The sequence below is a fragment of the Oncorhynchus mykiss genome, chromosome 21, assembly GCF_057628025.1.
Source record: "Oncorhynchus mykiss isolate SJ-2025 chromosome 21, ASM5762802v1, whole genome shotgun sequence".
In the NCBI taxonomy this organism is placed as follows: Eukaryota; Metazoa; Chordata; class Actinopteri; order Salmoniformes; family Salmonidae; genus Oncorhynchus; species Oncorhynchus mykiss.
This window is the reverse complement of record NC_143042.1, coordinates 13,873,753-13,899,491: the sequence shown is the minus strand read 5'-3', so window position 1 is coordinate 13,899,491 and position 25,739 is coordinate 13,873,753. Positions and strand designations below refer to the sequence as shown.

At 41.2% G+C, this 25,739-nt stretch overlaps 3 protein-coding genes across 10 annotated transcripts; 1 reads left to right on the top strand and 2 right to left on the bottom strand.

Annotated features, from left to right (window-relative positions):
• Positions 1-211: 211 nt before the first annotated feature.
• Positions 212-5,326, top strand: LOC110500044 (tetraspanin-9). 7 transcript variants are annotated; one of them, XM_090213903.1, is made up of 10 exons: positions 287-502; positions 1,089-1,137; positions 2,037-2,160; positions 2,368-2,447; positions 2,600-2,791; positions 2,890-2,964; positions 3,084-3,185; positions 3,294-3,425; positions 3,810-3,893; positions 3,988-5,326. In XM_090213903.1, exons 4-10 carry the CDS (start codon positions 2,385-2,387, stop codon positions 4,057-4,059), a joined length of 720 nt encoding a protein of 239 aa, XP_090070029.1. In that variant the 5' UTR covers positions 287-502; positions 1,089-1,137; positions 2,037-2,160; positions 2,368-2,384; the 3' UTR covers positions 4,060-5,326. The 7 variants fall into 7 exon arrangements, with proteins under 7 accessions (XP_021432832.1, XP_021432835.1, XP_090070030.1 ...); XM_090213904.1 differs by lacking the exon at positions 1,089-1,137 and having other exon boundaries at positions 253-502; XM_021577158.3 differs by lacking the exon at positions 2,037-2,160.
• Positions 5,327-16,088: 10,762 nt separating this feature from the next.
• amdhd1 (amidohydrolase domain containing 1) lies at positions 16,089-20,134 on the bottom strand. The gene is made up of 8 exons (XM_021577156.3): positions 19,855-20,134; positions 19,496-19,602; positions 18,759-18,823; positions 18,207-18,484; positions 17,479-17,704; positions 17,111-17,329; positions 16,787-16,947; positions 16,089-16,513 (listed from the first exon to the last, which is right to left on the bottom strand). The coding sequence occupies exons 1-8, from the start codon at positions 19,983-19,985 to the stop codon at positions 16,408-16,410; spliced, it is 1,293 nt and encodes a 430-aa protein (XP_021432831.3). The 5' UTR covers positions 19,986-20,134; the 3' UTR covers positions 16,089-16,407.
• Positions 20,135-20,270: 136 nt separating this feature from the next.
• On the bottom strand, positions 20,271-22,159 carry ruxf (Small nuclear ribonucleoprotein F). 2 transcript variants are annotated; one of them, XM_021576743.3, is made up of 4 exons: positions 22,016-22,159; positions 21,598-21,723; positions 21,088-21,152; positions 20,271-20,578 (listed from the first exon to the last, which is right to left on the bottom strand). In XM_021576743.3, the coding sequence occupies exons 1-4, from the start codon at positions 22,016-22,018 to the stop codon at positions 20,512-20,514; spliced, it is 261 nt and encodes an 86-aa protein (XP_021432418.1). In that variant the 5' UTR covers positions 22,019-22,159; the 3' UTR covers positions 20,271-20,511.
• Positions 22,160-25,739: the final 3,580 nt, after the last annotated feature.

The following is a 25,739-nucleotide window of genomic DNA, read 5'->3' as shown; positions in this document are numbered from 1 at the left end:
ACCAAAGAGCTATTGAAATTCAAAAATGTAAATAAATAATTTAAAATAGTGCGAGATGTGTATCAACAAACAAAAAACGTGTGCAATGTGTGTCTATGCCATCGGGTTAGCTACAACCAGATTTGAAAGTTTCAGGAGTAATGTTATTTTTTAAAATTATAATATTTTTTAGGAGTAATGGTTAAAGAGCTATTGAAATTTGACCTCGGTCAAATAAATCCATTATCTCCCAGGACGTCCCATACTATCGTTGCAGTTCCATTCGGAAACGTAATTCCTCCCCGCCACCAGACCAGTTTCCGCCCTTCCGAGAGAAAATACTTCGCATGTGATTCATTGACGACAGCAGGAAAGTTTAAATATAGCCTACAAAAATAATACAATCGGATTTAACTTTTGCGTTATCGCGGATTCTACGCTGGAAAACCGGATAGAGGTCGGTCGCAGTAGTCAGGAGATGGTTGAAATGAGGATGAGCTGAACTCGAGCTGGTGCAGTTACGGTACGGAATCATCTCTTTGGTCTGGATACTCCGGCCATGCTGTTTAGGACAAGTCTAAAATCATCCCAGCAGTTTTGGGTATCAAATCCAGTCCGTAATTTAAAAAAAATATATATATATGAGAATATATGCTTGTAAATTATGTTAGATTCACGCACGACCAACGTTATCTGTTTACAACGTCAACGAATTAAATTAGAGGTGTAGCCAAAACCATTGGATCTGGCTGCTAAACAATGATGACATTTTCTTTGAACAGAAGTTACATCATAACACTATCAGATTCAAACAGTAACAACACATTCTAGAGCGAGCAACAATGCTTCTTTCTCGATCCTCACCAAATGTCACTTCCTGTGGTGGCGATGTAGAAAAAAGATGAAGGGGGAGTGCAATCTGTGATTTATTATTCTGTAGTTGGCCTAAAAGTGATGGTAGATTTTATCTCTCGCTCTTTGTGTGTGTGTCCACTGTGATTGGCTCAGAACATAATTTCCAGAAAAACATTACTACTACATAGAACAACAGTAGGCCTACATGAAAGAGTTGTGTGTGTGTGTGTGTGTGTGTGTGCTTTATTTTACAGGTCCCTTCGCTCAAAGTTCGACGGCATCATCTAATTCCTTATCTAAGTGGTAAAATTATTCAGAGAGAGGGAAATTACATTTAATCATTCTGAATTTTGAGAACAATTTACATGTTCAAATATATCAATCAATTGTCATGCCTCAACACAACCCCAAGGGGGAAGCACTTTCCCAGGAAATAAGTGACTAAATCAAAACACTGTTCATTATGTTCTTTAGTTTTTCAAATGCATTTTCTGTTATTTCTCCGGGGCTATCTGGAGGTTTTGGCGTTGTGCTCGTAAATACGACGCTCACACGCACTTTTATATCAGGAGTGAACAGAATAGCCTACACAATTATTTAAACGTTGCTTTAGTCCTCAGGACTCCAGTCACTTTAATTATTGAGCAAACGCTGCCCTCTTGTGGTTCCGTTGAAGAATTACAGCGGGATAATATTTTCACATGTAAATGTCAAACAGATGGATAGGAGCTAATAATCTTTGTGTCAAACTGTACATACACCTGGGAAAATGTAGGCCATAGTTTGTTGTAATCCCTCAAGAGATCAACGAAGTGTTTTTTTACAGGACGAGCAAAAAGATAGATAATAATAGATGGGTTAGCTGGAAATGTCACGAAAACAAATGTGCACGTTTCTATGGGGGGCAGAAGTCAGTGTGGTGTTGTGATTCTGGATGGCCAGATTGCTAGCAAGAATGAGAAGTGCCATGTGGGGAATCGTAAGTGGCTTGTTCTTGATACCATGTCCTGTTTTGACAGATTTCATGTCAATGCTAATATGGCCCAAATTCGCAAGCTAGTCAACAACTGTAACGATGTATTTGAGAGACAACAAGTGCTCATTGTGCACATGTATTTCTGTTTTTAATAAACATTGAATTCGAAATAGAGTTTACATGTTGTCAGCAATGTAAAGCCAACCCCGTGTGTTTTGCGCTATAGTTGTCCAAGCGTTGATTTTGTTGCAAAACAACCAACCCTTCTATACCTGCGAGTTTTGATTGGTTTACTTTGTTAACGCTGCACTGGTGGTTTCTTGAGGAATTACAAGAGTTTCGCAAGTGAGGTGAGTGCAGTATTACTATTTACTAGTGCCCATGGAAATACACTCGGTTGTAACGACTTAAAGGAAACAAGTTCGAGCAGTGTTTTTGAAGTAATATAGATATTCAGTCACATTTGAATTGTAGTCGATTGCTGATAATTTGCAAGGGAGAAACGTACAAATTATTCACAAGTTTTACATAATAAACACTGCCCTTTTTATTTGCAGATAGTCACAGCTTCACCATGGCTCGCGGCTGCCTCTGCTGCGTCAAATACATGTTGTTCCTCTTCAACCTGCTCTTCTGGGTGGGAGAATAAACTCACTGCACACATCAATTTCAAAGAAATTGATCTTCTGATTCTGAATTCTATTTTATTATTAAATCATAATATACTAAATGTATAATAATGATTAGAGTAATGACACTCATGTATTTATATTTTATTCTGCCTCTCAGTTGGGGGGCTGTGGTTTGTTGGGTGTGGGAGTGTGGTTGTCTGTGTCCCAGGGCAGCTTTGCCACCCTATCACCATCCTTCCCCTCCATCTCTGCTGCCAACCTCATCATCACCCTGGGTGCTGTCATCATGGTCACAGGCTTCCTGGGTTGTCTGGGTGCCATCAAGGAGAACAAGTGTCTGCTGCTGAGTGTGAGTGAACTACACGACCCACGATGCACCACACTACATTGCTTGGCACATTGGCAACCTCACCTGCCTCTCTCTCTTCTCTCACTGGTTCCCTGTAGTTTTTCATCACGTTGTTGGTTATTCTGTTGGTGGAGCTGATCCTACTCATCCTGTTCTTCGTATACACAGACAATGTAAGACTCCCATAGAAGCCACCTGTCAATTCAACCCCTGGTTATCCTTCCACCTATGGTTCCTGTTCCCATAGTGCTCTGTGCCTCTGCCTACATTTCTCATGATCCACTGTGTGCAGGTGAGTGAGAGCGCCAGACAGGACCTGAAAGAGGGACTTACTTTGTACAGCACCAACAACAACGTGGGCCTCCGCAACGCCTGGAACACCATACAGACAGAGGTACGGTACCTAACTACTAATGATCTACCATACAACCCCACACTAATAGCATAGCATTCCATCAAGGGAGAGGTGCAATATGTAACCCTGTCTCTCTCTCTCTGTCAGTGGCATTGTTGTGGGGTGAATGTGTACACAGACTGGCACACTGCCCTGCAGGAGAAGGTGGTTCCTGACCACTGCTGCCAGAATATCTACCAGGACTGTGGGCGCAATGCCACCAACCAGTTCTGGACACAGGTCAGTTTGTGTTTGTTTAAAAATGTCTGATCTTCTCCCTCCTATCAGGGAGTGTGTGTCTGATCTTCTCCCTCCCATTAGGGAGTGTGTGTCTGATCTTCTCCCTCCCATCAGGGAGTGTGTGTCTGATCTTCTCCCTCCCATCAGGGAGTGTGTGTCTGATCTTCTCCCTCCCATCAGGGAGTGTGTGTCTGATCTTCTCCCTCCCATTAGGGAGTGTGTGTCTGATTTTCTCCCTCCCATCAGGGAGTGTGTGTCTGATCTTCTCCCTCCCATCAGGGAGTGTGTGTCTGATCTTCTCCCTCCCATCAGGGAGTGTGTGTATCTGCATGTGTAGGAGTGTCCTTTTTCACTTCTCAGAATTGTATGTTTCTCTCTTGTCAGGGTTGCTATGAGAAGGTGGAGGAGTGGCTGGATGACAATAAACACCTGCTGGGAACCATCGCCATGTGTGTTCTGGTCATACAGGTAAGGTGTGTGTGTGTGTGCGCGCATACAGGAAGACATACAGATATACATGTAATGATGTTGCAGTGTGATTGATGTGACTTCCTGTCTGCAGCTCCTGGGAATGGCCTTCTCCATGACTTTGTACCAGCAGATCCACCGATCCGGGAAGAAGTACGAAGCTTAGAACACACACACACACACACACACACAGCGTTTGAGACCCATTACTTGTATACAAAATTATACTCTAAAAAGACACACACGTCACAAAACAGCTTTTTATTTAGTGTTTTGTATTTACACACCCTTGTATCATTTTGTGCACAAAGGCAATATTGTTTTTTAATTATTATCTTGCTCATTATAATCAGTGCTCTTGGCTGGGATTCAATCCGACCGCGGTTTGTCAACAATGCACCGTAAATGGGTTATTCCACAAATAAAGTGCCAACAATCAGCATTTTGACATTGTCCCTCGTTATGTTTTTCCGACTTCTGGGAAGATTTCAACCAACTTCACCCCAAAATTCCTCCATGTTTTCAACATCATTGAAATTCTACTGTAAAAAGTTGAACTAGTAATGTTGTTGCTTTGACAGTTTTTTCTGAAGGTTATTATTTATTTATGCGATTTCATTTGTTTTCCCCTCATTTTAAGGCCAACCCTGTTACGTAAACCTGACTCTTATTTATATATATATATATATGGTGAAACCTTTCCAAAACAAACTGTCAAATCAGTGTAAAAGCAGGTGAGCTGGTTCTACTCTTTTTGGCCCTTTTCTGGTGTTTTGTGGTTAAACTGAGCTTGTTGATTATAACGCGTCATACCCGTTACACATAGATTGGATTTGTTAAAACATTTCTAGCCAAACGTGTTGTGAGGCTTGCATTTATTTCCCCTCCCTGTTGCACACAAGTGTCCATTCCCCCTGTCACAAGTGTCCATTCCCCCTGTCACAAGTGGATTTATGGCTGATTTCAGATGAAAACCTCAACCCTTATATGGTCAACCCTGTTACTTTAAAGACACTTAGTCATTTTTTTATTCAACCGCTTATGTAAAGTTAGTTTGTTTTGACCAATTTTAACTGCCCAACGTGTTATCATTTTGTGGAAGGACCCAAATGCTACATATAGCTCAATCAGAAATTCCCTTTAAAAGCTGAATTGTCCACAACCTGCAGTCGGATTGAATCCTGGCCCTGGTTCAGTTATCGGGGGACTAAGGGTGGGGGAGGAAGGGGGGTTGGATTGTGTGTATGGGAATAGGGACACCCCTCAGTCATCCAGGATAGCATGGCTTGAACACAAAATAGAGTAATGGGAAAGAGGTTCGATTTCATGCCTTAGAAATCCTTAAACGGATTACATTTATATTGTATGGATTTATTCTTGTAAAACCAGTTACTGTGATGTGTTCAATAAAAGTTAAGCTTATTCTGTCAAAATGCTGGCCATTTTTCCCTCAGTTCCAATTCCAATTCTGTTTACTAAAGCATCATGTTCAATTGAGGGGGAGATGGAATGAACTGTCATGTAGTACTGTTACAGGGGTGAACTATTATCATCTAGGACTGTTACAGCAGTGAACTCTCATCATCTAGTACTGTTACAGGAGTGAACTCTCATCATCTAGTACTGTTACAGGTGTGACCTCTCATCATCTAGTACTGTTACAGGTGTGACCTCTCATCATCTTGTTCTGTTACAGGAGTGAACTCATCATCTAGTACTGTTACAGAAGTGAACTATTATCATCATCTAGTACTGTTACAGGAGTGAACTATTATCATCTCGTACTGTTACAAGAGTGAACTCATCATCTGGTACTGTTACAGGAGTGAACTATCATCATCTAGTACTGTTACAGGAGTGAACTATCATCATCTAGTACTATTACAGGAGTGAACTCATCATCTGGTACTGTTACAGGAGTGAACTCATCATCTAGTACTGTTACAAGAGTGAACTATCATCATCATCTAGTACTGTTACAGGAGTGACCTATTATCATCATCACGTACTGTTTCAGGAGTGAACTATCATCATCCAGTACTGTTACAGGAGTGAACTCATCATCTGGTACTGTTACAGGAGTGAACTCATCATCTAGTACTGTTACAAGAGTGAACTATCATCATCATCTAGTACTGTTACAGGAGTGAACTATTATCATCATCACGTACTGTTTCAGGAGTGAACTATCATCATCCAGTACTGTTACAGGAGTGAAATATCATCATCATATACTACTGTTACAGGAGTGAACTCTCATCATCTAGTACTGTTACAGGTGTGACCTCTCATCTAGTACTGTTACAGGAGTGAACTCTCATCATCTAGGACTGTTACAGGAGTGAACTCTCATCATCTAGTACTGTTACAGGTGTGACCTCTCATCATCTAGTACTGTTACAGGAGTGAACTATTATCATCAACTAGTACTGTTACAGGAGTGAACTCTCATCATCTAGTACTGTTACTGGTGTGAAATATTATCATCATCTAGTACTGTTACAGGAGTGAACTATTATCATCTAGTACTGTTTCAGGAGTGAACTCTCATCATCTAGTACTGTTACAGGTGTGAACTATCATCATCTAGTACTGTTTCAGGTGTGAACTATTATCATCATCTAGTACTGTTACAGGAGTGAACTATTATCATCATCTAGTACTGTTACAGGTGTGACCTCTCATCATCTAGTACTGTTTCAGGTGTGAACTATCATCATCTAGTACTGTTACAAGAGTGACCTATTATCATCATCTTGTACTGTTACAGGAGTGAACTGTCATCATCTAGTACTGTTACAGGTGTGAACTATCATCATCCAGTACTGTTACAGGAGTGAACTGTCATCATCATCTAGTACTGTTACAGGAGTGAACTCTCATCATCTAGTACTGTTACAGGTGTGACCTCATCATCTAGTACTGTTACAGGAGTGAACTCTCATCATCTAGGACTGTTACAGGAGTGAACTCATCATCTAGTACTGTTTCAGGTGTGACATCATCTAGTACTGTTACAGGAGTGAACTATTATCATCAACTAGTACTGTTACAGGAGTGAACTCTCATCATCTAGTACTGTTACTGGTGTGAAATATTATCATCATCTAGTACTGTTACAGGAGTGAACTATTATCAACTAGTACTGTTACAGGAGTGAACTATTATCATCTAGTACTGTTTCAGGAGTGAACTCTCATCATCTAGTACTGTTTCAGGTGTGAACTATCATCATCTAGTACTGTTACAAGAGTGACCTATTATCATCATCTAGTACTGTTACAGGAGTGAACTATTATCATCTAGTACTGTTTCAGGAGTGAACTCTCATCATCTAGTACTGTTTCAGGTGTGAACTATCATCATCTAGTACTGTTACAAGAGTGACCTATTATCATCATCTAGTACTGTTACAGGAGTGAACTCTCATCATCTAGTACTGTTACAGGTGTGAACTATCATCATCTAGTACTGTTACAGGAGTGAACTATTATCATCATCATCTAGTACTGTTACAGGAGTGAACTCATCACCTAGTACTGTTACAGGAGTGACCTCTCATCATCAAATACTGTTACAGGAGTGAACTCTCATCTAGTACTGTTACAGGAGTGCATTATCATCATCTAGTACTGTTACAGGTGTGAACTATCATCATCTAGTACTGTTACAGGAGTGAACTCTCATCATCTAGTACTGTTACAGGAGTGAACTATCATCATCTAGTACTGTTACAGGTGTGACCTCTCGTCATCTAGTACTGTTACAGGTGTGACCTCTCATCATCTTGTTCTGTTACAGGAGTGAACTCATCATCTAGTACTGTTACAGAAGTGAACTATTATCTTCATCTCGTACTGTTACAGGAGTGAACTCATCATCTGGTACTGTTACAGGAGTGAACTATCATAATCTAGTACTATTACAGGAGTGAACTCATCATCTGGTACTGTTACAGGAGTGAACTCATCATCAAGTACTGTTACAGGAGTGAACTCATCATCTGGTACTGTTACATGAGTGAACTATTATCATCACGTACTGTTTCAGGAGTGAACTATCATCATCCAGTACTGTTACAGGAGTGAACTATCATCATCATATACTACTGTTACAGGAGTGAACTCTCATCATCTAGTACTGTTACAGGCGTGAACTATCATCATTATCTAGTACTGTTACAGAAGTGAACTATTATCATCATCTAGCACTGTTACGATAGTGAACTATTATCATCTAGTACTGTTACAGGAGTGAAATATTATCATCTAGTACTGTTACAGAAGTGAACTATTATCATCATCTAGCACTGTTACAGGAGTGAACTATTATCATCATCTAGCACTGTTACAGGAGTGAACTATTATCATCTAATACTGTTACAGGAGTGAACTATCATCATCATATACTACTGTTACAGGAGTGAACTATCATCATCTAGTACTGTTACAGGAGTGATCTATCATCATCATCTAGTACTGTTACAGAAGTGAACTATTATCATCATCTAGCACTTGTACAGGAGTGAACTATTATAATCTAGTACTGTTACAGGAGTGAACTATTATCATCTAGTACTGTTACAGGAGTGAACTATCATCTAGGACTGTTACAGGAGTGAACTATTATCATCATCTAGTAGTTACAGGAGTGAACTATTATCATCTAGTACTGTTACAGGAGTGAACTCTCATCATCTAGTACTGTTATAGGAGTGAACACTCATCATCTAGTACTGTTACAGGTGTGAACTATCATCATCTAGTACTGTTACAGGTGTGAACTATCATCATCTAGTACTGTTACAGGAGTGAACTATTATCATCTAGTACTGTTACAGGAGTGAACTCTCATCATCAAATACTGTTACAAGAGTGAACTATCATCATCATCTAGTACTGTTACAGGAGTGAACTATTATCATCTAGTACTGTTACAGGAGTGAACTCTCATCCTCTAGTACTGTTACAGGTGTGAACTATCATCATCTCGTACTGTTACAGGTGTGAACTATTATCATCATCTAGTACTGTTACAGGAGCAAACTCTCATCATCTAGTACTGTTACAGGTGTGAACTATCATCATCTAGTACTGTTACAGGAGTGAACTATTACTATCTTGTTCTGTTACAGGAGTGAACTCATCATCTAGTACTGTTACAGAAGTGAACTATTATCATCATCTCGTACTATTACAGGAGTGAACTATCATCATCTAGTACTGTTACAGGAGTGAACTATCATCATCCAGTACTGTTACAGGAGTGAACTATCATCATCATCTAGTACTGTTGCAGGAGTGAACTATCATCATCTAGTACTGTTACAGGAGTGAACTATTATCATCTAGTACTGTTACAGAAGTGAACTATTATCATCATCTAGCACTGTTACAGGAGTGAACTATTATCATCATCTTCCACTGTTTCAGGAGTGAACTATCATCATCCAGTACTGTTACAGGAGTGAACTATCATCATCATCTAGTACTGTTACAGGAGTGAACTATCATCATCCAGTACTGTTGCAGGAGTGAACTATCATCATCTAGTACTGTTACAGGAGTGAACTATCATCATCTAGTACTGTTACAGGAGTGAACTATCATCATCCAGTACTGTTACAGGAGTGAACTATCATCATCCAGTACTGTTGCAGGAGTGAACTATCATCATCTAGTACTGTTACAGGAGTGAACTATCATCATCTAGTACTGTTACAGGAGTGAACTATCATCATCCAGTACTGTTACAGGAGTGAACTATCATCATCCAGTACTGTTGCAGGAGTGAACTATCATCATCTAGTACTGTTACAGGAGTGAACTATTATCATCTAGTACTGTTACAGGAGTGAACTATTATCATCTAGTACTGTTACAGGAGTGAACTATTATCATCTAGGACTGTTACAGGAGTGAACTATTATCATCATCTAGTACTGTTACAAGAGTGAACTATCATCATCTAGTACTGTTACAGGAGTGAACTATTATCATCATCTAGTACTGTTACAGGAGTGAACTATCATCATCTAGTACTGTTACAGGAGTGAACTATTATCATCATCTAGTACTGTTACAGGAGTGAACTATCATCATCTAGTACTGTTACCGGAGTGAACTATTATCATCATCTAGTACTGTTACAGGAGTGAACTATTATCATCATCTAGTACTGTTACAGGACTGAACTATTATCATCATCTAGCACTGTTACAGGAGTGAACTATTATCATCATCTAGTACTGTTACAGGAGTGAACTCTCATCATCTAGTACTGTTACAGGAGTGAACTATTATCATCATCTAGCACTGTTACAGGAGTGAACTATTATCATCATCTAGTACTGTTACAGTTGTGACCTCTCATCATCTAGTACTGTTACAGGTGTGAACTATCATCATCTAGTACTGTTTCAGGAGTGAACTATTATCATCATCACGTACTGTTACAGGAGTGAACTATTATCATCATCTAGTACTGTTACAGGAGTGAACTATCATCATCTAGCACTGTTTCAGGAGTGAACTATCATCATCTAGTACTGTTACAGGTGTGAACTATCATCATCCAGTACTGTTACAGGAGTGAACTGTCATCATCATCTAGTACTGTTACAGGAGTGAACTCTCATCATCTAGTACTGTTACAGGTGTGACCTCATCATCTAGTACTGTTACAGGAGTGAACTCTCATCATCTAGGACTGTTACAGGAGTGAACTCATCATCTAGTACTGTTTCAGGTGTGACATCATCTAGTACTGTTACAGGAGTGAACTATTATCATCAACTAGTACTGTTACAGGAGTGAACTCTCATCATCTAGTACTGTTACTGGTGTGAAATATTATCATCATCTAGTACTGTTACAGGAGTGAACTATTATCAACTAGTACTGTTACAGGAGTGAACTATTATCATCTAGTACTGTTTCAGGAGTGAACTCTCATCATCTAGTACTTTTTCAGGTGTGAACTATCATCATCTAGTACTGTTACAAGAGTGACCTATTATCATCATCTAGTACTGTTACAGGAGTGAACTATTATCATCTAGTACTGTTTCAGGAGTGAACTCTCATCATCTAGTACTGTTTCAGGTGTGAACTATCATCATCTAGTACTGTTACAAGAGTGACCTATTATCATCATCTAGTACTGTTACAGGAGTGAACTCTCATCATCTAGTACTGTTACAGGTGTGAACTATCATCATCTAGTACTGTTACAGGAGTGAACTATTATCATCATCATCTAGTACTGTTACAGGAGTGAACTCATCACCTAGTACTGTTACAGGAGTGACCTCTCATCATCAAATACTGTTACAGGAGTGAACTCTCATCTAGTACTGTTACAGGAGTGCATTATCATCATCTAGTACTGTTACAGGTGTGAACTATCATCATCTAGTACTGTTACAGGAGTGAACTCTCATCATCTAGTACTGTTACAGGAGTGAACTATCATCATCTAGTACTGTTACAGGTGTGACCTCTCGTCATCTAGTACTGTTACAGGTGTGACCTCTCATCATCTTGTTCTGTTACAGGAGTGAACTCATCATCTAGTACTGTTACAGAAGTGAACTATTATCTTCATCTCGTACTGTTACAGGAGTGAACTCATCATCTGGTACTGTTACAGGAGTGAACTATCATAATCTAGTACTATTACAGGAGTGAACTCATCATCTGGTACTGTTACAGGAGTGAACTCATCATCAAGTACTGTTACAGGAGTGAACTCATCATCTGGTACTGTTACAGGAGTGAACTATCATCATCCAGTACTGTTACAGGAGTGAACTATCATCATCATATACTACTGTTACAGGAGTGAACTCTCATCATCTAGTACTGTTACAGGCGTGAACTATCATCATTATCTAGTACTGTTACAGAAGTGAACTATTATCATCATCTAGCACTGTTACGATAGTGAACTATTATCATCTAGTACTGTTACAGGAGTGAACTATTATCATCTAGTACTGTTACAGAAGTGAACTATTATCATCATCTAGCACTGTTACAGGAGTGAACTATTATCATCATCTAGCACTGTTACAGGAGTGAACTATTATCATCTAATACTGTTACAGGAGTGAACTATCATCATCATATACTACTGTTACAGGAGTGAACTATCATCATCTAGTACTGTTACAGGAGTGATCTATCATCATCATCTAGTACTGTTACAGAAGTGAACTATTATCATCATCTAGCACTTGTACAGGAGTGAACTATTATAATCTAGTACTGTTACAGGAGTGAACTATTATCATCTAGTACTGTTACAGGAGTGAACTATCATCTAGGACTGTTACAGGAGTGAACTATTATCATCATCTAGTAGTTACAGGAGTGAACTATTATCATCTAGTACTGTTACAGGAGTGAACTCTCATCATCTAGTACTGTTATAGGAGTGAACACTCATCATCTAGTACTGTTACAGGTGTGAACTATCATCATCTAGTACTGTTACAGGTGTGAACTATCATCATCTAGTACTGTTACAGGAGTGAACTATTATCATCTAGTACTGTTACAGGAGTGAACTCTCATCATCAAATACTGTTACAAGAGTGAACTATCATCATCATCTAGTACTGTTACAGGAGTGAACTATTATCATCTAGTACTGTTACAGGAGTGAACTCTCATCCTCTAGTACTGTTACAGGTGTGAACTATCATCATCTCGTACTGTTACAGGTGTGAACTATTATCATCATCTAGTACTGTTACAGGAGCAAACTCTCATCATCTAGTACTGTTACAGGTGTGAACTATCATCATCTAGTACTGTTACAGGAGTGAACTATTACTATCTTGTTCTGTTACAGGAGTGAACTCATCATCTAGTACTGTTACAGAAGTGAACTATTATCATCATCTCGTACTATTACAGGAGTGAACTATCATCATCTAGTACTGTTACAGGAGTGAACTATCATCATCCAGTACTGTTACAGGAGTGAACTATCATCATCATCTAGTACTGTTGCAGGAGTGAACTATCATCATCTAGTACTGTTACAGGAGTGAACTATTATCATCTAGTACTGTTACAGAAGTGAACTATTATCATCATCTAGCACTGTTACAGGAGTGAACTATTATCATCATCTTCCACTGTTTCAGGAGTGAACTATCATCATCCAGTACTGTTACAGGAGTGAACTATCATCATCATCTAGTACTGTTACAGGAGTGAACTATCATCATCCAGTACTGTTGCAGGAGTGAACTATCATCATCTAGTACTGTTACAGGAGTGAACTATCATCATCTAGTACTGTTACAGGAGTGAACTATCATCATCCAGTACTGTTACAGGAGTGAACTATCATCATCCAGTACTGTTGCAGGAGTGAACTATCATCATCTAGTACTGTTACAGGAGTGAACTATCATCATCTAGTACTGTTACAGGAGTGAACTATCATCATCCAGTACTGTTACAGGAGTGAACTATCATCATCCAGTACTGTTGCAGGAGTGAACTATCATCATCTAGTACTGTTACAGGAGTGAACTATTATCATCTAGTACTGTTACAGGAGTGAACTATTATCATCTAGTACTGTTACAGGAGTGAACTATTATCATCTAGGACTGTTACAGGAGTGAACTATTATCATCATCTAGTACTGTTACAAGAGTGAACTATCATCATCTAGTACTGTTACAGGAGTGAACTATTATCATCATCTAGTACTGTTACAGGAGTGAACTATCATCATCTAGTACTGTTACAGGAGTGAACTATTATCATCATCTAGTACTGTTACAGGAGTGAACTATCATCATCTAGTACTGTTACCGGAGTGAACTATTATCATCATCTAGTACTGTTACAGGAGTGAACTATTATCATCATCTAGTACTGTTACAGGACTGAACTATTATCATCATCTAGCACTGTTACAGGAGTGAACTATTATCATCATCTAGTACTGTTACAGGAGTGAACTCTCATCATCTAGTACTGTTACAGGAGTGAACTATTATCATCATCTAGCACTGTTACAGGAGTGAACTATTATCATCATCTAGTACTGTTACAGTTGTGACCTCTCATCATCTAGTACTGTTACAGGTGTGAACTATCATCATCTAGTACTGTTTCAGGAGTGAACTATTATCATCATCACGTACTGTTACAGGAGTGAACTATTATCATCATCTAGTACTGTTACAGGAGTGAACTATCATCATCTAGCACTGTTTCAGGAGTGAACTATCATCATCCAGTACTGTTACAGGAGTGAACTATCATCATCTAGTACTGTTACAGGAGTGAACTATCATCATCATCTAGTACTGTTACAGAAGTGAACTATTATCATCATCTAGCACTGTTTCAGGAGTGAACTATCATCATCCAGTACTGTTACAGGAGTGAACTATCATCATCATCTAGTACTGTTGCAGGCGTGAACTATCATCATCTAGTACTGTTACAGGAGTGAACTATTATCATCATCTAGTACTGTTACAGGAGTGAACTATCATCATCTAGTACTGTTACAGGAGTGAACTATTATCATCATCTAGTACTGTTACAGGAGTGAACTATCATCATCTAGTACTGTTACAGGAGTGAACTATTATCATCATCTAGTACTGTTACAGGAGTGAACTATTATCATCTAGTACTGTTACAGGAGTGAACTATTATCATCTAGTACTGTTACAGGAGTGAACTATTATCATCATCTAGCACTGTTACAGGAGTGAACTATTATCATCATCTAGTACTGTTACAGGTGTGACCTCTCATCATCTAGTACTGTTACAGGTGTGAACTATCATCATCTAGTACTGTTTCAGGAGTGAACTATTATCATCATCACGTACTGTTACAGGAGTGAACTATTATCATCATCTAGTACTGTTACAGGAGTGAACTATCATCATCTAGTACTGTTACAAGAGTGAACTATAATTTAGTACTGTTACAGGAGTGAACTATAATTTAGTACTGTTACAGGAGTGAACTATAATTTAGTACTGTTACAGGAGTGAACTATAATTTAGTACTGTTACAGGAGTGAACTATAATTTAGTACTGTTACAGGAGTGAACTATAATTTAGTACTGTTACAGGAGTGAACTATAATTTAGTACTGTTACAGGAGTGCCCCAAGAGAAACACACCAATGCCACCTCATTCTGCAGAATATTGTCTCATGATTCTGAGGTTGTGGCTCAATGGTTAGAACCCGTCACATAACCCTGAGTTTGGGTTTGAACCTCAACTCTTACACGTGTGAATTTCTGCAACTCTTAATGTCAAACATACAAAGAGGTGCAAGAAAAGTGTGACGGAATCTGGCTTGTGAAACACACCTTCCACGTCGTTCATTCTTTTCCATAGAACACATAGTCTCATTGATTATCCGTTACAGAAAGACTAGAGGGAGAAATGTGAAGCATTTCGGTACTTAAATCTATGCCTCCTACCTAGAGGTTATGGGTTCAAACCTCATCTCTTATGCTTTAATGTACATTTCAACAATTCTCTATGTCAAACATCCAGAGGGGAGTGTGAAGGAGTCTGTGGCTCTGGTGTAAGGCTCTTGCCCCATTAGTACAGGGTTGTAGGTCTGAACCTAGTTGCTGGCTCTGGCTCATGGTTGCCTATTGGGAGTCAAGGGTGCCACACAAAGATGGTTGGAGCAATAAGCGGGGGTGGTTAACTCCCTGGGGGGGCCTGCAACTTCAGAGCAGTGGTTATGAAGAAAATCTCCCGAAAAAAGTGGACACTTAGTTTTTAACTGTAGGCAACTCTTCATTTAAATACTAAGTGTCCACTTTTTTCTGGAGATTTTTTTCCCATACCATCTTTGAGTGGCAGCACCTCTTTAGCACTCGCGCAACCATGCTCCAGTGTCACACACAGGACTGGATCATACTGAGCACAGTCCCCTTGCAACACTACTGGTATGCTTGATCAGTTGAGCTGGCAGAGAGTACCATGTTCTACAGGCTGAGCTTCCTCACTAATGATTCACTCACCTGTGTAAGCTTTACTAACTCTTCTACAACCTCAGAGAGAGAGAGACAGGAAGGGGAGGGGTGTAGAGCTGAAGGGCGAAAGATTAACAGAACAAGAACGAGAGGAACCAAGGGTCAGAAGGTCTCCAACCTAAAACACGGCAAAAAAATGACAGCGCAAGAATGGAGACTTTTGTTTATGGTAAGAAAAACATTTAAATCACGTTATTTTTAACAAACACTTACTGGATATGAACCCTACCCAACTCTACAGTAATTTGGAGATTGGAGAAACAATGGTTCAAAGCCGATACTCAAATGTTACCACATACCCCACTGACACTGAATATCTGGTTAATATTAACTGTCTATTTACAAAACCTTGACTGTGAGCTGTGTCCATTTATAGGGACACACAGCCCTGTCCACTAGGCCACGGGGCTAAGGGCCGTGTGAGACTATGTCTGGGGGAAGAACAATTATTCAAAACCAATTTTGGAGTTAGAAGTCCATGGTTTTGTCGTTGTTGTAGACGACGTTGCCCCTGATGACAACGTAGCGGATCAGTTCCTGGTGTCCTCCTAACTGGTAGATGAGATGCTCCCACCTGCCGGATAACACCAACACAACACTGTCAGTACACACACACACACACACACACACACACAACCTTAGGTAGTCTCACTCACACAAACCAACCGGTTCCATTCACACAGCTACTGCATTTTAGACAACGCCATACACAGTCGTCACCACAATTACAAGATAACCTTCAGCAGCTAGATGACTTAACGGTCAACTGGAACATACACTGTGGTGTTTGACCAGTAAATTAAGCCAGCTCTTAAAATATAGTAGTATTTATTGACAGTAACTTTACCGTGGTGCGTTGAGGACCAGCAGGTCGCCGTGTTTGTTGACCTCCAGGGAGCCGTGCGTGTGAGAGCGGCCCAGGGCGTAGGCTGCGTTGATGGTGGCGGCGGCCAGAGCTTCAGGCATGGACATCCTCATGTTGACACACGCCAGGTGCATCACCACTGGCTGGGATAGACAGAGAGGGATAAAGAGATGATGACAGAGGGATCGCTATATAGAGGAATAGGCTTTTTACCTTCTCCCACTAACTCATTGAACTTACCCCCACAGCTCTCTCCATCTTTCCCCCCTAACTTTCCTCCTCCACCCCCCGTCCTCTGGTACTCACCATCGAGCAACAGTAGGCATTAGGGTTGAAGTCACTGCCCAGGGCAACAATGACCCCAGCCTCCAGCATGTCTCGGGCCCGTGGCTGGGGCAACCGTAGGATGTAAGCGGTGGTTGGGAGCAGGATGGCGGCGGTCTTAGCTGTCGCCATGGCAGCGATGCCCTCATCTGTCACCTCCTCCAGGTGACTGATAGCCAAGGCACCAAGCTCTGCCCCCAGCTAGCACCACCAGAGAAACACACACACACAATACAGGAATGGTTAAGTGAGATGGACAGTACCATAGACACTTAAATAATACGTACAGGTAGTAAACCAGCTGTTGTTACACCAGTGACAGAAGAGAGGTGCAGGTTGATGATGCGTACCTGTGCAGAGTTCATGGGGTGCAGCTCGTCTCCGTGGAAGTTGATGTTGAGGCCCATGTCCAGGCCAGCCTGCAGGATGGAGCGTGTGGAGGACAGGTCAAAGACACCCTGCTCACAGAACACATCTATGTTGTCCACCCTCAGGGCCCCCGCTGACATACGCTCACTCAGCCGCGGCAACTGGACCTTAAGGATGTCTGTTGTCGCCTCGGCAACAGTCTTACCCCTGGGAAAGAATCAAAAGGGGTGGGTATTTAATAACACCTAGTGAGGACGAAAGTCAGTAGGGTTAGCTGTATGGGTGTGGGTGAATGTAATACATAACCTCAACAGGTCATGACGGGGTGGAAGTGAGGTGTCTGTTCAGGATGGGGAATTTTTGCTCTGTCCAGAATACCTCTGAAGTACCACCTCGTGTGCATTTTACCAGCTTGTCTATGGTGTCATGAGTCTTCTCAACTACCTCCTGTGGATAGACCAACTACCCCCTGTGGATAGGCCAACTACCCCCTGTGGATAGGCCAACTACCCCCTGTGGATAGGCCAACTACCCCCTGTGGATAGGCCAACTACCCCCTGTGGATAGGCCAACTACCCCCTGTGGATAGACCAACTACCCCCTGTGGATAGGCCAACTACCCCCTGTGGATAGGCCAACTACCCCCTGTGGATAGGCCAACTACCCCCGGTGGTCCTAGTACCACTTGTGTAGAGTGTGTGTTCAGTACTTAGGGACGGCGTGTGCGCCACAGTAGGTAGACGATATATTGATTGGCAGGGTACGTCTGGCCGTCTCGATGACCTCCAGCATCTTCAGCTCTGTCTGCAGCTCCAGGCCGTAGCCACTCTTACACTCCACCAGGGTAGTGCCTGCCCGCTGCATCCGACCCAGCCTGCCTATCAGAGAGGCCAGCAGGGTGGAGGCAAGAGCAGCCCGGGTGTGCTCCACTGTGAAGTGGATCCCTCCTCCGGCACGGTGCACATCCATGTAGGTGGCACCAGCCAACTGTAAGCACACACAACATTACCTAGGCTGCGTTTTGACAGGTAGCCCAATTCTGATATTTTTTCACAAATTGGACTTTTGAAAAATCAGATCAGCTCTGAAAAAGATCTTGTGTGAAACGATCTGATGCGATTGGTAAAAAGACCAATTTGTGGAAAAAAAGATCAGAATTGGGCTGCTTGTTTAAACGCCATATAAAGCTTTACTCTGAAAGATGAGTCATATTACAAGCTGTTGAGGCAGAGGGGACAGGACCCATGGAAGTCATATTTACCTTCATGGCAAATTCATGCACCCTGTCTCCAGCCCATACGGGGTGGGTGTGTGCATCAACCAGTCCTGAAACGCAATAATCAAAGAGCACAACTGCATTTCTGTAAAACCTAATTCTCTACATGATAGAACACTAAACCAATGATTCAAATATTTGTATCAATAGAACGGGGGTGCGTTCGGCAGGACCTAACGTTTTGGAACATTCAAATAAAAAATATGTTATGTAGACCAAACATGGCTATCTGACACACAGGAGGCTGCTGAGGGGAGAATGGTTCATAATAATGGCCAGAACAGAGCAAATGGAATGACATCAAACACACGGAAACCATGTGTTTGATGTATTTGATACCATTCCACTGATTCCGCTCCAGCCATTACCACGAGCCCGTGCTCCCCAATTAATGTGCCACCAACCTAATGTGCACTGACTTGTAGAATACAGAATAATGTCGGCCCTATTCATGGCAATTCTATTTGCACAGTTCGACAACGTTTGGCAAATAAACGTGGCCAAAGTTGCATGTTTACATGGCTCTTGCTATCCAGTATCCTTGGGACATCCCTACCCCATTGAAGTTGCCATTTAAAATGGCATGGGTTAAATTTAGGATTAGGAAAAGGTTATGGTTAGGATTAAGGATCCCAGATAGCGCAAACCATGTTTACACCGGTGTGCACACCTAGATCTACCGCCCCCTATTGTCCAGGGTGGTGTATTGCACTGATACTTGCCTGGAATGACACACATGCCAGTTGCATCGATGACTTTATCAAACGAGACCCCTGCATATTGGAAATCAATGGTGCTCGCTGGTCCAATATCCTTTATCAGGCCGTCGCTGCACGAACAATACACAGCTCTTTTAATCAATAGTTTGCGGTGGAATAACATCTGGTTTAGGCCTAAATTTAATTTTACTTTCAGAGCACGTTAGGGCAATTTGTAGTCTGCGACGTTTGACAGTCGTTTGTCAACTCGTTCTAACCAAATTGTAACAAACAATAACTAGTAGCCAAACCACTGAATATTAAAAAAATGTTGCAATCTGCAGCCCTATATCGGACATTAATGATACAATGTTTCGACTTACCTCCCGATAACCAAACTACTGTTCTCAATCACACACAGCTTTTGCATCCCATCCTTCGTCAGGAACTTCTCACCGTTGTGGCAAATTAAAACCACCTGTTTCGCGTTCTTTACCAAAAGTTTGTTGGACATTTTGAAATAGTCGAAATTAAACTTTAAAATGTTGAATTACTTTTGTAAGTCACCTCTATTTCTATGTCGCCTCGCTGTCACTTTCTAGTGGTTTGGGGGAAAGTACATATGTGCTCAACAGGTGTTCAAAGTGCAAGAGCCAAATCCTGGGTGGGGCTTGGAAAATGAGGAATACTGTACATTGATTGACAGGCTCTGTTCAATGTGTAGTGTTTGATAATAAGGTTGAGACACCACATCAATCACCTCCCTCACAAACCTGTAATAATACCACCAGACAGCAGGTTTAGGAATGGGTACAATAAACATCCTTTTATTTTTTTTTCTACAGTGATAATACATACTGATCATAAACAGTAGAAGAAGAGAGAGAAAAAAAGAAAAAATAAACTGTTTTCTTTAAAGTTTCCCACATATAAAACTAACTTGCTCCCCCAAGGGTCAATTTTCCACATAGTGAAAATGAAAAAAAAGCTACGATTTAAACACTCATCCAGATCATCAGTTGTAAGTCGCATCCTCGCCATCATTCTTTCATTTCTCCGTCCTCCTCTTCTTCCTCCACTCCTCTAATATATAAAACATTATTGCACCTGTGGGTAGAGAATACGCACTTTAGATCAAAGAGAATTACACCGAACAGCCACAATCAAACATCTGCATCAGTCACACTAGAAGTATGCTGGATACAGAAGTGCAGGGAGAATACATTTCTACTGGTATTCATTAAAGGGTTGACTTGCAGTTCAACCAATAAATCAGAATATAGAGTTACATTCTATTGCAGAAAATATTTGATTTCAACAAATACTTCCTTCCCTCCCTCATCGTTTTCTTGAACTGGGTATTATTTACTACAAATCAAACAAGACGAAGTGGGACTTTGAGGGACTTTTCTGAACTTGTTCAATATGAAACCTGTTTTTGTCGCAAAACACTTTCTGTTGAAACAGTCTACACTAATGAATACACCCAGGTCACTGCTCTAAGAGAGGTAGATATTTCATGAACGCAGTCATTGTCAATCTTGATCACCTCAGGAGTGAAGGACAAGGGGCAGAAGGCAACATTGTAGAGAATCCAGAAGAGGGCTCTTATTTACCTAACAAGTACTTCTCCAAGGTGACCAGCCAACGCTCCATCCACATACTCTTCTGTGTTCGCCAACTGTCGAAACCAATGACAAAAACATTACAAATTTACATTGGCATTAATCTGCACCAGCCACACACACACACACACTGTCCAGGTTAGTGCAAAATACAAGTCTTGCACATGCAGCATATGTGGACAAAAAAATAAATAACTTGTGGGGGACTTTTATTTTGACATTTGATATTATTTTGACAGATAAGCAGAAAGAAAGTGGGTCTACAACAGACCCACATTTGGAAAGTCTGTTTAATAATACAATCCTTTAGATATTGTCTCAAATTCCGTCATAATGACTAATCGTCCTGCCCACCAGCACTGTAAACTGAAATGGAATTGTTTTTGACTTCTGGCTTCCCACGGACTGTTTTTGTGCAATCCAATCCAATTGAAAGCAACGTTAGCGTATGTAAATACACCGGCGTTTCTAAAAGCACACGTGTCCAGATGTGCTCCTCACCTGCATGTTCATGTAGCTGTCCACAGACACTAGGTAGCCCTTGTACTCCATCCCCCACTTCAGCTTCACCATCACCGGCTTGCCTGTCAGGCCGTTCAGGAAGGGCTTGGGGTTCAGGGGTAAACTCTACACACACAGCAACGGGAAGACGGTGGGATTATTGTTATGGGTAATAATTTAATATAACAAAATAGAACGTCCAGACCCATGTGTAGGGAAGAACATACGTATATCACCATGCAATGAAACGCATATTAGATTTCAATCTGCAACATGATTATGTGCTGCTCATTCACTGCAATGAATGAATGGGATAACGTTAGCTTGCTGGAAAAAGGCACCCAACTCAACTGCTGATCCGTTTTTCTTTTCAAAAGATCCTGGCAATTGTATTATAACCAACCATGTCAACACTCACCATTGCTGTGCGAAATGTGGTGCTATTATATCTTAGTACTTTACTATCTTTTCGACACAAAAACGTCCAGATTAGCACGCATTGCCGCCGAAACCAGGAAACTGGAGCAAATCAACTTTGACCCAAAACAAATGTTAATCAATTGAGAAGAAGAGCTCGAAATATTTATGTACCGCCACCTAGTGTACTGAGGGGCAAAAATTAAGAGACATGATTTACATTTCCATGTTCATTGCTCATTGGGGCAGATATTTTAACGGAAAATGTTATAGATAAGTAAAGGACAGTAAACTATTATATTTATCCATATCCATCTTCAAATGGTTGCGTTTTATTCAAAAGACTGCCCATGTGTATGGGACAATGGCGCCCTCTGGCGGTTATAGTGGTTATCGTGTTGAGTACTGCACCTCGGTCCACTTCCCAAAAATCTTTGAGCTGTGATGTGACTTATTTACTATCAATGGATGTAATCTACCTAGATAAAGCTTTACTAATTTCTATGTAACGCAGCAAATAAACAAATTCTATGTTTTCAAGCCAAAACCCAGTCTTCAGTCATGTCCCAGGAGGAGTGGCCCATCAATGGAAACCACTGGTGTCCAAGGTCATTGTAATTGAATTAAAAACATTTGAAACAAGATTTGAAATCTGCATTTAATTTCAAATATAATGTTTATTTATTTTCAATAAATGAATATGTTTTGTCTGGAATTGCATGAAGAACTTATGGCATAGAGGTAAACTGTCATATCTGGGTCTGTCTGGCAGCACTCTTTACTCTTACTAAACCGTTTGGCAAGTTTGAACTTGAGATCATGAATAATACTTCCAACAGCAAGGGATGGTTTAAGTGGAAATTCCTTTGAAATTACACTAAACCGTCTTTACATTACTGAAATACTGATGTCCTTACATCAATGTTAATGTGTTTGTGTGAGCATGTTCAGGTGTGTGTGTGTGTGTGTGTGTGTGTGTGTGTGTCAAATGAAATCAAATTTTATTGGTCACATACACATGGTTAGCAGATGTTAATTTGAGTGTAGCGAAATGCTTGTGCTTCTAGTGCCAACAGTGTAGTAATATATAACAAGTAATCTAACAAATTCACAACAACTACCTTATACACACAAATGTAAAGGGATGAATAAGAATATGTACATATAAATATATGGATGAGCGATGGCCTAGGCTAGATACAGTAGATGGTATAGAATACAGTATAAACACGATATGAGATGAGTAATGTAGGATGTGTAGACATTATTAAAGTGCCGTTATTTAAAGTGAATAGTGGTACCTTATTAAATAAATTTATTAAAGTGGCCAGAGATTTGAGTCTGTATGTTGGCAGCAGCCACTCTATGTTAGTGATGGCTGTTTAACAGTCTGATGGCCTTGAGATAGAAGCTGTTTTTCAGTCTCTCGGTCCCTGCTTTGATGCACCTGTACTGACCTCGCCTTCTGGATGATAGCGAGGTGAACAGGCAGTGGCTCGGGTGGATGTTGTCCTTGATGATCTTTTTGGCCTTCCTGTGACATCGGGTGCTGTAGGTGTCCTGGAAGGCAGGTAGTTTGCCCCCGGTGATGCGTTGTGCAGACCGCACTACCCTCTGGAGAGCCTTGCAGTTGTGGGCGGAGTAGTTTCCATGCCAGGCGGTGATAGGTGACAAGCCAAATTTAGGTGACAAGCCAAATTTCTTCAGCCTCCTGAGGTTGAAGAGGCGCTGTTGTGCCTTCTTCACCACGCTCTCTGCGTGGGTGGACCATTTCAGTTTGTCTGTGATGTGTACGCCAAGGAACTTAAAACTTTCCACCTTCTCCACTACTGTCCCATCGATGTGGATAGGGGGGTGCTCCCTCTGCTGTTTCCTGAAGTCCACGATCATCTGCTTTGTTTTGTTGACGTTGAGTGAGAGGTTATTTTCCTGAAACCATACTCCGAGGGCCCTCACCTAGCTGGGTGCGTCTCGTCATTGTTGGTAATCAAGCCTACCACTGTAGTGTCGTCTGCAAACTTGATGATTGACACAGTCATGATTGACGCAGTCACACAGTCATGGTTGAACAAGGAGTACAGAAGAGGGCTGAGAACCCACCCTTGTGGGGCCCCAGTGTTGAGGATCAGCGGGGTGGAGATGTTGTTTCCTACCCTCACCACCTGGGGGTGTCAGAAAGTCAAGGACCCAGTTGCACAAGGCTGTGTCGAGACCCAGATTCTCGAGCGTAATGATGAGTTTGGAGGGTACTATGGTGTTAAATGCTGAGCTGTAGTCAATGAACAGCATTCTTACATAGGTATTCCTCTTGTCCAGATGGGATAGGGCAGTGTGCAGTGTGATGGCGATTGCTTCGTCTGTGGACCTATTGGGGCAGTAAGCAAAGTGTGGGTGGGTCTAGGGTATCAGGTAGGGTGGAGGTGATATGATCCTTCACTAGTCTCTCAGAGTACTTCATGATAACAGAAGTGAGTGTTACGAGGCGATAAAGGGCATAAAAGGGCATTGTGTGAGCGGGTGTGTGTTTGTGTGTATCTGGTTGTATAAACAGACATACACCTAGGTATGTATCATGGGAAAACTCTTATACTGTTAAAGGATAGTTAAACTATCACTAATCATGAGCTGCTGCATGCATGACCTAGGATAACACTGACATGTCCCATTGTCTACTGTGTAATAGATGTGCAGGGATGAAGACTCATGGGGAAGATGGAAACAGAAGTGCAGGATATAATCCAGGAGAACTAGAGCTTTCAGCAAAACAGAGAATGAAATATATTAGACAGTATGCAGGTCTGCTCTGGTGGGCTCCATGCAGAGTAGCCATGCTGGGCTCATTGAGGTGAAGCAGAAAGCAGCAGAGAGGAGGCGGTTGAGGGCCTATCAAAGAATTAGAGCAGGAGATCACTGAGCTAAAGGGGGGGGGGGGGGGGGGGGGGGAATTGAGGGTCAGAGCCCCACATCATTCCTGAATACCAATGCAGCGCCATGACTTCACTGTCCTACTGTATAATGCTCATCGCCAGCACTGACCACACGAGGGCAACATGTACACAGACACTGTTTGTTACTGATTTAGCTCAAATGTCACAATATTTGGAAGCGTGTAGCCTATTGCAGAGAGAGAATATGCTATAATCAAACCCCATATCCTAAGCAGCACTGTCACCAGCTACACTTTTATATAGGCCTAATGACAAGAGGAGAAGTTATAATATTATTGAGATTTTGCCTATAATATTAGGCCTACAATAAGATATTTTGGGATTTTGGCAATACCCTTAATCGACTTCCCCTGAGTCAGATGAACTCGTGGGTACCATGTTTATGTCTCTATGTGCAGTTTGAAGGAAGTTGATAACAAGCGCTAGCGGAGCTTGCTAACTAGCATTGGCGCAATTACTGGAAGTCTATGGGCATCTGCATGCTAGCAGATCCGTATAGACTCCCAGACATTGCGCTAACGCTAGTTAGCATTGGCTCGCGAAAATAACTCTTACTGCCTTCATAATGGACACAGAGACCTAAAAATGGTATCCACGAGTTCGTCTGACTCTGGGGAACTATTTGCCAAAATTCCAAAGTATCCCTTTAAGAGTCCTTTGGAAACGGAAGCAGGACTTTGGTAGGCTATTAAAAATTCATCTAGGAATTAAAAGGCCAACCCCTGGTATAATCATCGCTGCATAGGCCAGGGTAGTTAATTAATTAATTGGTACTAC